General features: G+C 42.6%; 1 protein-coding gene across 1 annotated transcript in view; it reads right to left on the bottom strand.

Moving 5' to 3' along the window:
• The window catches only part of kcp (kielin cysteine rich BMP regulator), a 51,003-nt gene extending 36,402 nt beyond the window's left edge, over positions 1–14,601 (bottom strand). Inside the window, exons 1-9 of the mRNA XM_072434633.1 lie at positions 14,180–14,601; positions 12,757–13,283; positions 12,594–12,663; positions 10,109–10,383; positions 8,818–8,992; positions 4,914–4,990; positions 4,761–4,854; positions 1,828–1,910; positions 1,652–1,745 (exon numbers count right to left, since the gene is read on the bottom strand). Of these exons, the coding sequence (XP_072290734.1) occupies positions 1,652–1,745; positions 1,828–1,910; positions 4,761–4,854; positions 4,914–4,990; positions 8,818–8,992; positions 10,109–10,383; positions 12,594–12,663; positions 12,757–13,283; positions 14,180–14,279 (1,495 nt within the window). The 5' untranslated portion in view covers positions 14,280–14,601. The remainder of the gene's footprint in view (positions 1–1,651; positions 1,746–1,827; positions 1,911–4,760; positions 4,855–4,913; positions 4,991–8,817; positions 8,993–10,108; positions 10,384–12,593; positions 12,664–12,756; positions 13,284–14,179) is intronic.
• Between the last annotated feature and the right edge of the window lie 2,593 nt (positions 14,602–17,194).

Here is a 17,194-nt window from a genome sequence, read left to right as displayed (position 1 = left end):
CCTCCGGCCGCATATCTTGGGGCAGAGAGGGGCAGAGCTGTCAACTGATCACCACCTGATGGTGAGTTGGATCGGCGGAGGATGACGCCGGACAGACTCGGCAGACCCAAGCGCATTGTGAGGGTCTGTTGGGAACGTCTGTCAGTGGGGTATTCAACTCACACCTCCGGGAGAGCTTCTCCCAAATCCTGGCGGAGGCTGGGGATATTGAGTCCGAGTGGACCATGTTCTCCACCTCCATTGTCGACGGGACTGCTCAGAGCTGTGGTCGCAAAGTCTCCGGTGCCTGTCGTGGAGGCAACCCCCGAACCCGGTGGTGGACACCGGAAGTAAGGGATGTCATCAGGCTGAAGAAGGAGGCCTATTGGGTCACTCTGGCTTGTAGGTCTCCTGAGGTCATTGACGGGTATTGGCAGGCCAAGCGGGCCGCAGCTTGTGCTATCGCAGAGTCAAAAACTCGGGGCTAGGAGGAATTCGGGGACGCCATGGAGGAGGACTATCGGTCGGCCCCAAAGAAATTCTGGCAAACCGTCCGGCACCTCAGGAGGGGAAGCAGTGCTTCACCAACACCGTTTACGGTGCGGGTGGAGAAATGCTGACCTCAAATGGGAATCTCGTCGGTCGGTGGAAGGAATACTTTGAGGACCTCCTTAATCCCATCGTCTAGGGGTCTTGTTTACGAGTGAGGGAAGGATGGAACGTGAGATTTACAGATAGATCGGTGCAAGGCAAAGCTCTCGATTTACCGGTCAATCTATGTTCCTACCCTCACCTATGGTCATGAGCTTTGGGTAATGACCGAAAGGACAAGATCGCGGATACAAGCGGTCGAAATGAGTTTCCTCCGCCGGGCGGCTAGGCGCTCCCTTAGAGGTAGGGTGAGGAGCTCAGTCACACGAGGGCAGCTCGGAGTAGAGCCTCTGCTCCTCCACGTCGAGAGAAGCCAGCTGAGGTGGCTCGGGCATTCTAGGGAGGTGTTTCGGCATGTCCCACCGGGAAGAGGAAGACCCAGGACACGTTGGTGGGACTATGTCTCTCGGCTGGCCTGTGAACGCCTCGGGATCTCCCCGGAGGAGTTGGATGAAGTGTCTGGGGAGAAGGAAGTCTGGGAGTCCCTGCTTAGACTGCTGCTCCCACGACCCGGCCCCGGATAAGCGGAAGAAGATTGATGGATGGGTATTTTCTTCGTACTAAAACTAAACTTTTTGTAATTTTTTGGTAATTTTTTAAACGTTTCAGATCCATAATAAAAATATACAACTCATAAATCTCATCACTTTAAATAACAAGCTAAAAGTGTATAAACATTGCTGAAGACACATTGCACTAAAACATAGTGAACGGAAACTTGTTTTATTCTCAAGTTTATAACATTACTTACTGGTTGGACATGAGCAGCAGAAGTGACATACATAGAGGTAATTCCATAATTGTAAAGAAGTTTCAAAATCCATATAATTACCCAGTCATTTTGATTGACAAATAATAATTTATTGCAGCTCATGATTTTCATGATATGATTTATTTGAAATAGGTTTTACTGGGAGTTACAAGTTACTGTGTGTGGAAATATTATAATTTATCATGATATTTTCAGCAACAATACTCATCAAAATTGGTTATTGTGACAGGTCTAATTATTTCTACTCACCTTGGCAAACTGGGCAGCAGCTGTTAGGAGCAGGAGCAGCTGGGTTTTTACATGGAGTGTCGCATTGCTCTGTCTCACAGCGAACATTTCCCTCCTGAGAACATGAAACAAAACCCAACAGAACAATAAATGTACTTTATGAATCCAAAAGATTTACAGGGCAATATCACTCTTACCAAACAGTAGCAGAGTTCACAGGCGTTTTCCCCAGACCTCCACTTGGCTTTGTGATCATAGAGGATCCCATCATGGACACAGCCTGGTGGTCAACAATTGGGTATGGATGTAACAATAACCCATACATCCTTATGTTGTATCGTAAAAATAAGTCTTGTTTCCAGCACATTATATTTGCAACTTTTTTGTACAGCACTTTATATTATTGTTAATTGTTCACAGTAAATTACAGGGTTAGGGTTAATATTATTTATTACTTAATTTGCTGAAATTCTAACATTATTCACTTTTTAACATTTAATAGCTATTCTCCTCTAAAACGAAGTATACGGGCCATTAAAAAAAAAACAATAAAGTAGGCTCTATGGGAATAAAGTTGGAACCTTTCGACATTAATGTCGCAATTTTATCAGAATAGCCGAAGGCTAAAAAAGTTGTTATTTTATTACAGTAAAGTTGTAATGTTATTAGAATAAAGTAGCTGTACTAAAATAATTCAGTTGTAATATTACGAGAATCAAGTCATAGTGCTTGTGTACGAATTGTGCTCTACAAATAAACTTGCCTTGCCTGGAAGTAGGAGAAAAAAAATTTAATAATATGAAAACAAATAAATTTGACATTCTCAAGATTTAGGGACTGACATCAATGTTCCCAGTAGAAGAAAACGTAGAAGTTAAGTTTACATAAAAGACTAGGATATAATGTCAGAGTTTATAATGCTGGCCGTTTAAGTGTCACAAACTGTTGAATCATTCCGTCCGTGGAGTGACCCTATGACCTGGAGCTTAGCAGTCCTGGGTAGGACACCGACTGTACTCAGAGCCACACCTGCAGACAGGTGAAGGAGTGTGATTTTAACAAATAACCCGCTCAGTGTGTAGGGCTACTTGTTCACTGACTTGTGGAGCTATGTGCAACCAGAGCAGTGGTAGCTCCTGTTTAACGCATGTGTGGTGGCCACAGGGCCACTTTCTGCAGAAAGAATTTGGGGTCAGTGATTAAGTTTTTTAGCTCTACGTTTTGGACTAAATTAGAACAAACAGGTCAGCACTTTAGGGGTGCACGGTGGCAAAGGCGGTTAGCGCTCTTGCCTCCCAAGAAGGAGATCATGGGTTCGATTCCCGGACCAGACCAAGACCAGACCAACATAACATGATCTCTCTGGGTGGAGTCTGCATGTTCTCCCCGTGTTACCGTGGGTTCTCTCCGGGTTCTCCGGCTTCCTCCCACCATCCAAAGACATGCATGTGTTAGGTAAAAATTGGTAACTCTAAATTGGCCCTAGTGAATGAATGTGAGCGTGAACTGTCTGTCTGTCTGTCTGTCTGTCTGGTCTATGTCTCTGTGTTGGCCCTGCGACAAGTTGGCCACTGTCCAGGGTGTACCCTGCCTAAGGCCCGAAGTCACTGGGATAGGCTCCAGTCACCCGCGACCCCGAAAGGGAACAAGCGGTAGAAGATGGATGAAGGTCAGCTACATTTAGAATAATAGAGCAAGCTCAGGACGTATGGACTCCTCCACCTCTCTGTGGCTGTAGAACGACTGGTAACCCTCTATGGTTACTCAACAGGGAAAGTTTGTCAACAACTTAATAGTCATAATATTACACATTTATTATTGTAAAATGACAACTCTTTCTGGCTTCAACTTTATTCTCATAATATTACGATGGGAAAATCTTGCCGCTAAAACATGCTATAAATGCCATCACAGAGAGGGAGAGGAGGAGGCTGGACAAAGTCATCAAGAAGTCCAGCTCCGTCCTGGGCTGTGCTCTGGACTCGGTGTAGGAGGTGGGGGACAGAAGGGTCCTGGCTAGATTCATATCTACGCTGGACCATGAGTGTCGCCCCCTGCAGGACACTCTGTCCACTCTGGAGAGCAGCTTCAGTGAGAGACTGATCCACCCTCGCTGTGTGAAGGAAAGGTTTCGCAGGTCTTTCCTTGCTGCTGCTGCTGTCAGCAGCACTGTTAGTCCTGAACACTCGCAATACTGACCTAACCATGTGCAATTCCGTCATTATGTGCAATTACTGTCGTGATTCATGTGCAATTACTGTGAAATTCATGTGCAATCCATGTGCCGTCGTGACACATATTCATGTGCAATTACTGTCGTGATCACATGCAATGGTTTTTATGTATTTATTTATTTTTATCTTTATTATTTTCCCCCTCCATCCCTTGTTGGGTAATGGGAGGTTTTGTCTAAGGGAGTTTTTGTTTATAGGAGATCTTCTACTGAAAGTGTTTTTCAGACTTCCTATAAGTGATCTGTTCTTCTGTATCTACCTCTGTATCTACCTGCGTTGCATCAATGAAATTTCCCCATGTGGGACAATAAAGGAATATCTTATCTTATCTTATGGTAGATTGATTTGTGTAAAATATACAAAGTTCATGTGACCAGCAAGTCAACAATGCGCCAATTCCCTGGGCGGCCCGAAGAAGACTTTTTAGTCTGTGAAGAACTTATTTTCTCTGGAAGTTGGCAGGCCGAGGTTTACTAATACAACCAGAAGAAGGATTATGTCATATGGCGGCACCCAGACAAACTTCCGTAATAAGGTGAATACCTGACCTGGCCCGTAAACCCTAGCAAATTCCAATTCTATACAAAGATGTCTGCTTTTATATAATATGTAACCCTTTATAACTTGAAATGTACATGTAAAATGTGAGGCTTTTCCAGCACCCAGGCTTTCCTATATTTCACAGAGAATCTCATTAGGAAGTTGAAATGAAAATAAAATATTACACACTATGTTTTTGAGCTGCAGGAAATATATTTTTTTAGAGATAAGATAATATACCCTACAAAGATAAAGTAATGTTTTGGGAAAGATAATGGAGAAAAAGGTTGATGATGGCTGTGACATGGCTCCTGGTTGACCTCCTTAATACAGTGATTGATGCTGTGAGCTCTGACCTCTACATTTCTGGCAGCATTCTCCAGGGACAGTCTCTGTGTGCACACAGTCCAGAGGAAGACAGGGCAGGGACCTGCACTCTCTTTTACCTCCCTAAGGCAAGTCACTAACAGTGACTCAAAAAAGATAAGTGAAATTAAATGAAAGCTTACGATACATGTACAGGTTTGACAGCCCTCTATTGTGGTGGAGATGGATATGTTCTGAATGGTTCCATCCAGATCACAACCTGCAGATGAAAGAGTTCTACATGACTTTACACAAATCCAGCTCCTATCAGTGGAGCACACTTGACTTTACTCAGGTCAGTGTCCAAACATGTGGCTGTGCTCTGGAGATCTCCATGCACTGACAGCCTGGCGTGGTGTTAACGTTCTGTGCATGTGGTTTCTCTCTTACACAAAGTGCTTTATGGGCCATGACCATAAGCAGGGTCTACAGAAACCAGCATTTATTCTATTACTAACACTATGAGCAGAGATAGGAAACGTATAGGGCTGGAGAGTGATCTAACCTTTGTGCATGGCAAGAATCAGGAAACTTGATTTACCAAAAGATGTTTCCTTGAATCTGTTTGCTCAATCGTCACATGCAGCATGCATGAATGAGATATTTGAGTTTTTGAAAGCATTTAACTATTGTAAAAACTTCACCACAGGTTGAAAAAAGATATTTTTAAAGTAAAGATGTCCACCTGCAGTAACATATTGTACGGAGAACCCCACTTTCTATAACTATCAGAAAAGAAGTACTTCACTCTCAAAATGCTGGACTTCTGGTAGGCCCTTGAGTCTCTTGATTCTGAAAAGACTGCACAGTTGACTGGGCGACAGGCGCGTAGGAGAAAAGGCACTTAGATAAGACTTGCTGTGGCATAGTTTCAGTAAGCGTCTGCAATACTAAAATATTTATTTCCATCTAGTCTAGCATTATTTTACACCAACTGATTGTGTAGTGATGATGGGCGAGAGTGACCATTGCACAAAGCCTTCTCCAGCTCATTCCAAAGATTCTCACTGAGGTTCAAATCTGTAGTAGATTTGTTTCTACATCTTCTTAGATGTTTTCTCAGCTTGATGCCAGTGATTTGACCTTCTCAAACATATTGACATCTTATCCATGACCATCGGATTTGTCTTTCCACATGGTTGTTTCAGAAATGAGAAGCCGCTCACTGCATCAGTTGGGTTGCACCCATTCAGCAGTTATCCAGTAGGAGGGAGTACTGAGCTGTCTGTGGTAATTTTCTCCATAGCAACGGCGTGGAAACAGTCATGGGGGCGGGGTCTTGAGGAGTTTGGCTGCGATGCTTCTGTTGAAGTATGGATGCCACAGCAAAAAACAACTTTGTTCTTGTTCTCGCAGCCCTGAGTAAACAAACAAACTTCTTGCTTCTTATGAAGTATAAATTGGCCTTTAGTCCTGGGGGCCCAGCCTATGAGGCCCCAGTGACAACAAGGACTGCATGAGTCGCGTGCAGCACCGCACCGTTACACACACACAGCTGGACCAGGATTTTGGGTGAATGTGATGTGACGGTGGGGATTTGTCCGGTTTCACAGATAAGACGTTTCTCTCTATGCTGAGCACATGAGTCTGTATGGTCCAGTCTGGCCCAGACCGCGCAGTAACAGGTGTCCAATGCCAGGGGTGGAGGTGTCCAGCAAAAAGCTTTAAGAGCTGAGTGCGTAACAGCACTGTGCTGTTTACGTGAGGGGGGGGGGGGGAAATAACCACATAAAATTTTGTTGTATTAATTATTCTTATAATTTGTGTTATTTATGCCCATGAAGGTTGCCCATACCCTCAAGCTGCTTCACTCCATCTCATTTGGCATAATCATGCCTCTTGTTTAGAATTCCACACCCTGCGCTGTCATCGATTCCGCCGACTGCAAGATGTCAGGAAAAAAGCTCTGCTGCGTCTACGTTAACGCTACCTCCGGGGGCAAAATACAGCCCACGTTTGGTACAACCATATTAATGAAGCTGCACAATGGTACGCACCTTCAAACAAGAAAGTACTATACCCAGACCCTGTCAGGTCAGTGCATGTCAGGGGGGGTGGTTTCCCTTATAAACCTAGGCTACCAGTAATCCTCCAGCTAATTACTCTACTTTCTAATCACGCTTCCAACAAAAAATGCATTAATAGAGAGCCAATCACAATGTTGGTTAGAAATGAGCCCAGGACAACCAAGTTCTTGTGTTTGCTAGTTTTAGTGTGTGGGATGGGAAAAGTGGTGAGAACGGCCTGCTGCTGTGTCAGGGACAGAGGCATTTCCCTCAGGAATCCAAGCCAGCACAGGATCAAAGGCTGCTCCATGACAACATACACAAACTATGGAGATGGATGTATGGACTGAACCGAGTGCCATGTTAGGATAAGTAGCAGGATTATTGTGAAGATGGTCACAGTGACCAACAATAAAGAGAATTTGGTCAAAGTGTAAACTGTTGCTGAATGGAAGAAGACACAGGAAATGCTTAATGAACAGTTCAGGATCATTAGTTTCACATGTTTGCCTCAGGATACACGCACATATTGTAAATGTTTGAATTCTGTCTAATTTATAAAGTTGCACTTCATTCATGCTCGGCAGACAGTCTCACAATAACTCACAATACATTCAGTGGTTTCCCGTTGCTTTGTCCCCAATACAGGAAGTGAAGTTGTGTTTATGGCACTGATCCATTCCTGATACAAGAAGTCAGTCCAGTACAGAGCCAAAAAACAGGCACTGTACTACTGAGTCCCTTCAGTAGTAACATGCAGACGAAGCATTGGGGAGCACTAAATATACTACCCTACACAAATAAATCTATTTGATGGGTACTGCTCGTCTCAAAATGTTATAGATAAAACAAGAAGGTCATAGTTGCACCTACTCACAATTCTAACTTGATAAATAGACTCTGTGTCTGTAACCATAACACGCCTACACAACAACACCAGAAAACAGCTGAGCCTGCAACAGCCAGGACGGATATGTGACATCTATCTTCTCAAAGGCATCATGGTCAGAACCAATGCATTTAGTCAGAGCAATAAACAATATATTAACGAAATAATCAGAAGACAAATGCCACACTGTCAATATCAAAATCCATAGAAAATGTATCACAAAGCACATCCAAAACACCGCTGTTAGATTGTAAATGGAAACATAAAAAATTATATATTACAGACTGCGAGCAACCATTCATTTTAGGCATTATTCAGCAAAGGTCAACAAAGGAAGTAAGATACATCCAAGGACCTCATCATACGTGTGCCAGCCAAGACTAGATGCTTTTTATATACTTTACGAAGATGTATAGTCTGAACCCCAGTCCAAAGTTCAGATTAGCCAAGAAAAACACTTGTGCTGTTTGCAATTCTAAATCATAAATGATGAATAACCAACAAGCTCATCTGTTTCCAATGTGTGTTTGAGATAAACGGACCTGATTGCACAGCTGAGTTTGGCCGGAGAGTTGGCCAAACTCTCTGAAGATGGAGAGATCTTCTATTGAATCTACAGAAAGAACTAGTCTGAAGAGTAAGATAGCGATCAGAGCCTTTCATCAGAGCATGTTGTTTATATGTGTTAGGGTTAGTGCAATTAGGTTTATAGGAACATGTTTTCCTGTGAGGCGTGGGAACCCTAAATCAGATGCTTAGCCTCTCTGTTTGTAATTAAGCTTTATGGAGAGTGCACCAAAGGTGAAGTAACTGGAATTTCTCACAAATGTGATAATTGCATGAATGTTTACAGTGGCTACAGTTATACAGTATGCAGAAAATCTGATTATTATCCAATTTCTGGACAAAAGATTATTTAAATGGCATGCAAACTGCAAAATGTATGGCATACAAACTGCAAAAAATATTTTTGCACAAAAAACTGTTACCATAAACTCTGATTAATATTCTGCTTCTGTCTACTCCTTTTGAGAATTGCTGTGTAACTAACAAGTAATATGTCCCTTTTCATGTAGTTCTTGCGTGGGAAATGACAAAATTAGACACTCTACAAATGGACTACAAGCCAAACTACATCTTGACAGATATTACCTCTGCTGTTAGCCTGACACCTAACCTCGCCAGCTGTACATGTGCACAGAGTGTCGATGTCCGTAAGCCAGCGATGTCCCTCCTCCACCTCCTTGCCCTCCCACTCACAACTCTGCCTCAGCCTCACACACTCGCAGCCCTCCAGGTACTGCACACGTGTCTGCAGCTCCACATTCTGTTCAAGAGATAGAAAACATACGATTAAACACAAGAAATCATACATTCCATTCAAACTGTTTGTGAATGTATGGCCACATCTTAGTTAGAGATTGAAGTTTCGATGACTAATGTAGCTTGCATTTGTCATTAGGAGTGGAAAAAATTAGAAGCTTGATTTATTTTTATTTTTTGGAAGGACAACCAAAAATGCTTATAAATTGAAACAGATTTTTCAAAATGCATTTACAATCGGGAAGTACAATCGAGGTGTTTTGATTTGAAGATCCCAATAACATATGTGGAAAAGTCTGTGTGTAGTCGTCTTGCTGCATGTGCAACTAACAGACGAGACAATCAACAGCACCAGGTAAGAAACAGACAGAACATAAGACATATGTTGGACGTTTACTCACTTGTTTTAGATCAGCAGATATGACAAACTCTCTCTAATCCTGAATAGCACGTGGGTTATTTTTTTTATCTGCTGTGTTAAAATTAACATAAAAACTATCCGAACTATCTCTCTGCAGAGAGAGAATAATTTTTAAGTAACACAGTTACTCGTATCTGTAAATTAGATGTCACTTATCTATTCTTATCCACTCCCTCATTTATCCAGGAGTGAGCCATCGTAAAAAAGGTTTCAGTGGTAGTAATCTGGACAATGTTTTAGGATGCTACGTCTTGATTCAATCAGAGTTTCAGATTGAAAACTACTTTTCTATGCAGAGTCACATATCTATGTGTAGTGGTGTATAATGTTAATAAATGTACTTGTCATGCAAAACTATTTATGCCTCTGTCTCATTCCAGTCCATGAACCTGCGTGGCCTATCAGTGTTGGGAAAGGTTATTAGATTTTGTTTCCTTGATCCAAATTAAATCCAAGGTGGCATTGTTGACACTGTTTAGAACCGAGTAATAAAAGTAGAACTAAATACTGTCGTGGACGCTCCTGACCATCCACGTAATTCCACAGATGTTTGCTGAAATTATGGTTATATGTATGATTTATAAACTTTTTTATTAGCAATTATAGCTACAAAGTTTCCGCGCTAATGCCAAATTATTAGAACCTGAACAGCCACCGCTTGCACCTAATTTCAATCTAGTTCACATATAGTTGGACTACCTGAGCTTTCATCATGTCCACCATTTGAGTGAGCTGACTGAGCTTGACCTCCAGACTCTTGAGTCTGTCTTCTCCCTGGGCTGAATCGGTCTTTGAACCCTGTGGAGGTGATGGAGGCCCCAGCACCACTCCTCTGTGCTGCTGTTCCCGCTGCTCCTCCTGGACATTATTGGATTTGATGTTTTTCTGAAGTTTGCTAGAAGGAGCATTTTGGTGGCTAGTAGTCCCATTGGCCGACTTCAGGCTGAATATTGGCTGATCAGTGTCATCAGAATCTATGAGATAAAAACATTTTTAGTTTAGAGTTAATGCTAAATATATTTAGTGCTATTGTCTTCAATATAATTCAAGTTCATTTGACAAGTTTTCATGTTTTTCTAACAATGACTTTGTATGGTGGGATACTATGCATTGCATTGTATTATTACCATCCAGTGTATGAGCTGGCTCCTCTGAGGTTTGAACAAGCAATCTACTATTCAAGGGGCAGATACACTACCACCAGCCAATCCAAGCTCCTGCCAGAGTTTAAGCAGCCAACATTTCTCCCTGGATTGTGGACGGAGAAACAGCCTGGAGGCACCTTGAACACTCCAAGAGCCCAAGAACAGTCTGACGGACTCATCATGCAGCATCACAGGAAACAGAGAAATCTCACGTTTCTTTGAAGTATGGCACAGAAAAACTAAATAAAACTTTATGAATGCTGTGTCCCTCAGAAACTATGGACTGACACGCAAATCATCAGAGCACACAATAAAGTTTAAGCTTGATCTTTAGCTTGTGAAAATGACTTTAAGCACATCAATATCATATAAAATTTAAGTTGTCTGTATTGTACAACAGCCTGGGCCTTTTCTGTCTCATTTGGACCATCTGCGATGATATAAAAGTAGACAGATGAGATGAGGAGAGAGGAGAAGGAATGGTGCAGAACTGCGGGATGTTAAGTTTCTGATCAAAACAGATCTGGCCCAATCAGGTGTCATTTGGACTCTGTAGTCTATGAAGGCGGTGCAGTTGTTTGACACTGGCTGCACCACTTTGATCTCGTCTTGATCTCATGATATTACAGGGGCTGGTGCACAAGTGTCTTGGCTGGCACACTGGTGTTGAAGAGCCGTCTGCCTTCATCCGTCCTCACCGCCTTGCTCTACCAAAACAAGCCTATTATATGGCTGCGTGGGTATGAGTGAATCCCTCATTATCATTCAAGGGGGACCTGGACACACCATTCAAAGGTAAATAGAACAGTGGCCCCAAATGGTTGCCTGACCCTTCAGCCCCGCCCACATTCTGTTCGAATACGTAAGGGTCTGGATTCGGACCATTGGGGGCGTAAAAAAACTCTCCAGCATTAACCGGTCCAACCACTGCCGCTAATTTGAGTCACGTGTCTCTCAAATGCGGAAGACTTTGTGTCACATGTCTCTCAAATGCGGAAGACATCTCTCAAATATTTTTGGAACATTCAGAACAAAAAATATAACTTAATTCACCTGAGATTTACAGAGTTTAGTGCGTCGCTTGTTGACTCAGCAGAAGTCAACGTTTCTCAGTCTGTGTTCTTTTTATTCTTTCCACGTAATCCACCATGTGTGTTTAGACGCGAACAGACAATGCGTTTGTCTGATTGGCTAATCCGCCTGTCTCAATCACTCCCTTTGGAAATTGGAGCGACTGGGTTGGATCCCAGACAAAGTAGTCGTTGTAAAGTAGTCTGTTAAAACGTCTTGGGAATGGCTGGTCAGGCAACCCAAATGGTGCACAAAAAGGTGGAGTTGTTATTGTTTTGATAAAAACAATTTTTTAATGATGTCTTCCTTACCAAGAAAAATGTTTAAGGACATGGGATGCTCTGGGACAGTTATCCATTGTTTGATTTATTTTTACTTTGGTTAAATCAACAATTAAATGCGGTATGGACGATTTTTCGGCGATTTGAGACCTCAGGTGGAAGTGCGCATGTGCACTCCCCCGTGCGGACTGATACAACACACACATGCGTTTGTTTATTAGCGCAACGGAGCGCATCGCATCTCTCGTCTCCCGTAGATTTCTGTCCACTTCTGCGTCAGCTCAAACTGTCTTTCTCCGTGTTCATTTTGCCCCGTACACTGAGGGAACTATATTATGATAGATCCATGCGCTTAGGCACGCAGAAACGTGGGGACGAGCCTGACGCGGCTGCAGGTGAGCGGTAGGTGCGTTTTATGATTGATACGTGGCAGGACAAATGATATATCCACGCCACGAGGAAATAATGATAAAAAAATTGCTGAAAAAAATCGTCCATTCCACCTTTAAGTTTTAAAATCATTTAACATATTGTATCATGCCAAAATCCCTAATGTTATGGCAAAGCATTATGATTATCAGTAAATACAGTGAAAAGACCCAAAAATATATAATAATAGTCAAACAATCCCCATTTGTGCAAAACTTTTTTGTCAAATTTGAATCAGCAGATTTTCCTGTGACTTACCTGAACTGTTACAGTCCCATTCTCTCTTCTCATAAGCCTCTAAAGAGAGTTCTGCAGCTAATAAATAGCCCTGCATAAACCAGAATATTTGTATTTGTATCATGCCATTTGTATTCTGCAATTAAGAATAATTGTACTTTTACATTGCAAAAAAGGTACATACAGTAAATTTGCTGTGTTTCCTCCCGGGTGTGCTTCCCAAAGTTACAAGCACATCTCCAGGTAATGTCAGGTTGATTCTTTCTTTACTTGCTATCTGTACAACCACTGGTTCCTCACATTCTACAAAGAAGGTGACCATTTCAGGCTTTACACTTATGGCCAGCCGAACCAGATCCTGTGCAGCAAAGGGGTTTCTCCTGGGGAACACCAAAGTGGAGAGCTTCTGCACAGCTCCTGAAGACCGGTACACCACACTTAAGGTTTTAGAGGAAGATGTGATTTGCAGAATGGGTGAGGATGAAGAGGAGAGAGAGAGCAGGGTGGCAGGTGGGTTTGAGGTTTGCAGACCCTTTAGAAGCACACCCAGACTATTGCCATTGTTGGAGCTTATTAGCTGGGAGTATTCTGAAGGAAGGGTGAGGTATGGAGCTCTGCTACGGAGTTTGTACAATATTCCAGTGGTGGTCTGCTCCCAGGACACTCCGCTGATGGGTTGAGAAAGGTTTAGAGCTCCCAACAGGTCAACCACTGCAAACACATCACACACAATCCATGGAACTTCTGCTGTAGGCCAAAGCTCTGGACAAAGTTCATTTATTGCGGAAAGCACATAATCATCTGTCATTCTGGTCTTGTGCATAGACACAAAGGATTTGATTGCATTGGTAATAATTAGCAATAAGTTTATCAATTTCACATCCTTATTATTTTTAATGAAATCCCCCTATTAATATAAAATTATGTATTATTTTAATTCATACCCAAATAAAAATATAATAAAATGAAGGGAGTCTGACTCTTGAAAAGTGAGATTGAATGACTTCTTAATTGGAGCACACTGAACTATTAATACCAATAGTTAATCCACCTCTGCAGGACCTGAACCTTTCCAGGACTCTGGGACGAACAGGTCGGATCACAGCCGACCCTTCTCACCCTGGACACGGACTATTTGAGCCACTCCCCTTTGGCAGGAGGCTACATCCGTTCGGACCAGAACCTCAAGCAACAAGAACAGTTTCTTTCCTTCTGGCGTTCGACAAATGAACACTTCTTAACATCTGTCACTTTAACTACAATTTAACTACTTTAACTACAATTTAATCAATCATAATGTTCACTTTTTGCACAACATCTTTAAATTTAACTGTGCATTTTGTGTACATAGTAAGTCTATTTTTTATCTTATAGTAAATCTAAATATTTTTTCTTTAATGCATGCCTTATTCTATATATATATTTATTATTGTTCATTGTTGTATTGTTCCTAGCCTGGGAATTCTGTTCACTGACAATGTCAATAAACCTTTTCTGATTCTGACTCTGACTATTAAGAAACGCAAACCCTCACTAAACAATACGTGTCATGGACTTTGTTCCAATAGGTCCACAACCCACAATAACAAATAAAAACGATATCTTACCTGTGTCGTAAACGTGTAGTGGCTCTCCAATCACGCCGCACAAAGAAATCAAAAGAAGTATCTTGACCAGAACACGCGTCCTCACTTCTCCTGTATCCATTACTTGCAATGCTTCAAATCCACTTTACAAAGACTGTGGGTCCGAGAGCATGCTTTGCAGTGCTGACCGGTCCATTATGGCTCCTGGCATGGTCGCCCAGCTTCTTCTCCAGATCCCGCTCCCATTCTATCCCTGCTGCTGAAGCGCATGTTGCACCGCACATTGAACATCTGGAGGCGGACAGCAAGGCGTCTCTTCTCTGCGGTCCTTTACATTCTCCCCCAGGCAACTTACCAGATCGTGCAACAAGACCAACCCGCCTGCAAAACGTTCAGGTGTGCAACACTTTGAGAACGCGTCCTCGCCTCCGACGGGGACGATGGAACGATTTCCAAGGACCCTTTCAATTTTGGAAATGAGCTAAAAGTCTGACTGCAGATGAGCCATAGCCTATTGTTTATGCAGCTAAAATGTGTGCGCATATTTGACCTATTTGCGTGTGTGTGCGTGCACGGAAAGGGCGGGAGTAAACATGAAGTGGTCATGTTTCACTGTGTTGGAAAATGTCCAAGCAGTTTACGTCCTCATTAGGGCCGCAACGATGAACCATGTGACTAGTCGAATATTGAAAATAAATAGATAAATGTCGTCGTATTTGGCATACAGACTTAGGGAACGACATTTATATAACAAAGGCAGCGGTGTTATTTAATCAAAACATAAAAACAACAATACATTTTTTTCGGATTGACATAAATACACTTTATTTGTAAATATTCTCCATTTGGATTAGAAGCTTTCAGTCAGCATACTTCAACCTTCTTTTGGTTGATGGATCTAAAATGACTTGTCGATGGATCAAAATCTTTCCCTGACTAGTCGACTACTAAAATAATAGTTACAGCACTAATCTATTCAGTCACTCAGTCCCCGCCACTGTCTCCTGTGTTTGTTTCAGGCAGAGTGGGAGGACAATGGAGCATGCGTTTATAATAGATCCATGGTGTTTACTGCAAATGACGTCACGTGACACATCCCCGCACCTGATTCTAATTAAGACCCCCACCTCTCTCTCTTTCTCCCTCTGTCTTTACTCTCTCTCGCGCGCTCTATTCACCCTCTCTCTCTATTCTCTCCCTCTCGATTTTATCTCTCTCTATTCCCTCTATTCTCTCCCTTCCTTTCTCTCCCTCCTTCTCTCTCTCTCTCCTTTTCTCTCTTTCCTTCTCTCTCCTTCTCCCTCTCCCTCCTTCTCTCTCTCTCCTTTTCTCTCCCTCCTTCTCTCTCTCTCTCCTTTTCTCTCTTTCCTTCTCTCTCCTTCTCCCTCTCCCTCCTTCTCTCTCTCTCCTTTTCTCTCCCTCCTTCTCTCTCTCTCTCCTTTTCTCTCTTTCCTTCTCTCTCCTTCTCCCTCTCCCTCCTTCTCTCTCTCTCCTTTTCTCTCTCTCCTTCTCTCTCTCTCTCTCTCTCTCTCTCCTTTTCTCTCTCCTTCTTTATCCCTCTCCCTCCTTCTCTCTCTCTCCTTTTCTCTCTCCTTCTCTCTCTCTCTCTCCTTTTCTCTCTCCTCTCTCTCTCTCTCTCCCTTTCTCTCTCCTTCTCTCTCTCCCTCCTCTCTCTCTCTCCTTTTCTCTCTCCTCTCTCTCTCTCTCTCCTTTTCTCTCTCCTCTCTCTCTCTCCCTTTCTCTCTCCTTCTCTCTCTCCCTCCTCTCTCTCTCTCCTTTTCTCTCTCCTCTCTCTCTCTCTCTCTCTCTCTCCTTTTCTCTCTCCTTCTCTCTCTCTCTCCCTCCTCTCTCTCTCTCCTTTTCTCTCCTCTCTCTCTCTCTCCTTTTCTCTCTCCTCTCTCTCTCTCTCTCCTTTTCTCTCTCCTTCTCTCTCTCTCTCTCTCTCTCTCTCCCTCCTCTCTCTCTCTCCTTTTCTCTCTCCTTCTCTCTCTCTCTCCCTCCTCTCTCTCTCTCTCTCTCCTCTCCTCTCTCTCTCTCCTCTCTCTCTCTCCCTCCTCTCTCTCTCTCCTTTTCTCTCTCCTTCTCTCTCTCTCTCCCTCTCCCTATCTTTCCACCCAGCAAACAAAAGACTCATCCATGACTCATGCCAAGTAAATTAACGCTTTCTTTGCTTCGGTTTTAACATAAACACCGGCCGGCACGGCACTTAAGACTACTTCTGGACTGCAGGAGTTAATTATAACAAGACTCTTTTGTTCAGTCAGAATAAGAAACATTTAGATGGGCCATGCACGGCCATAGGGGAGCTCCAAAAATAAAATGATGCTGTTACCACATGACAATAGTGAATCTACAAGTCTCCACACCAGTAGGACTATTCCTATCCGCACTGAAAATGTACAACCCTTGTAATCCGTTTACAGGCAAAAGCCAGACATTCAAGTTTAAGTTACATATTTGAGTATAACTTGCTTCTTCTAGAACAGTAATCACTAGATAATATGCAATGACTGAAGCCATTGCGAGTGTCTGCGTTCTTGCGTAAAAGTACAACATGTGTGTAAGAGTACCACATGTGTGTAAGTAGTACTGGTGGTACTACTTAAGATAAAAAGTCAGATTTAATTGACAACAAATTACATTAAAGCCTAAAGAATAAAGTCTAAAGAATAAAGTCTATGTCAATAATAATTCTAATGCCCCATTCATTTCAATGGGGAAAAAGTACTAATACCTTTGAAAATACTGCAAAAAGTACAAGTTGTTCAAATGTCAAAAGCACACATACTGTGAAAGCGATCGTAATGAGGTATGACTTGTTGAAATCGGTTAAAGCGTCATTACGCATACACTCAATTATGAAACACTTTACAGCAGCAATTAACATGCCATCCCTTCCTTAGAATTCAATAGTCTATAGTTCTAGTCCGATTTTAGGAACCCCTGGAGTGGGGACCCCTTGTGAATATTTAGGGTCACAGTTTTTGGTCCCGATCCCTTAGGTTAGGAATCTGGTTTAGTTAATGCCTAATGTTT

The sequence above is a fragment of the Eucyclogobius newberryi genome, unplaced genomic scaffold (assembly GCF_026437365.1).
Source record: "Eucyclogobius newberryi isolate DKJ021-1_F unplaced genomic scaffold, fEucNew1.0.hap1 SCAF_7, whole genome shotgun sequence".
In the NCBI taxonomy this organism is placed as follows: domain Eukaryota; kingdom Metazoa; phylum Chordata; class Actinopteri; order Gobiiformes; family Gobiidae; genus Eucyclogobius; species Eucyclogobius newberryi.
Note: the sequence above shows the minus strand (reverse complement) of the source record. Positions and strands in the feature narration are given on the sequence as shown.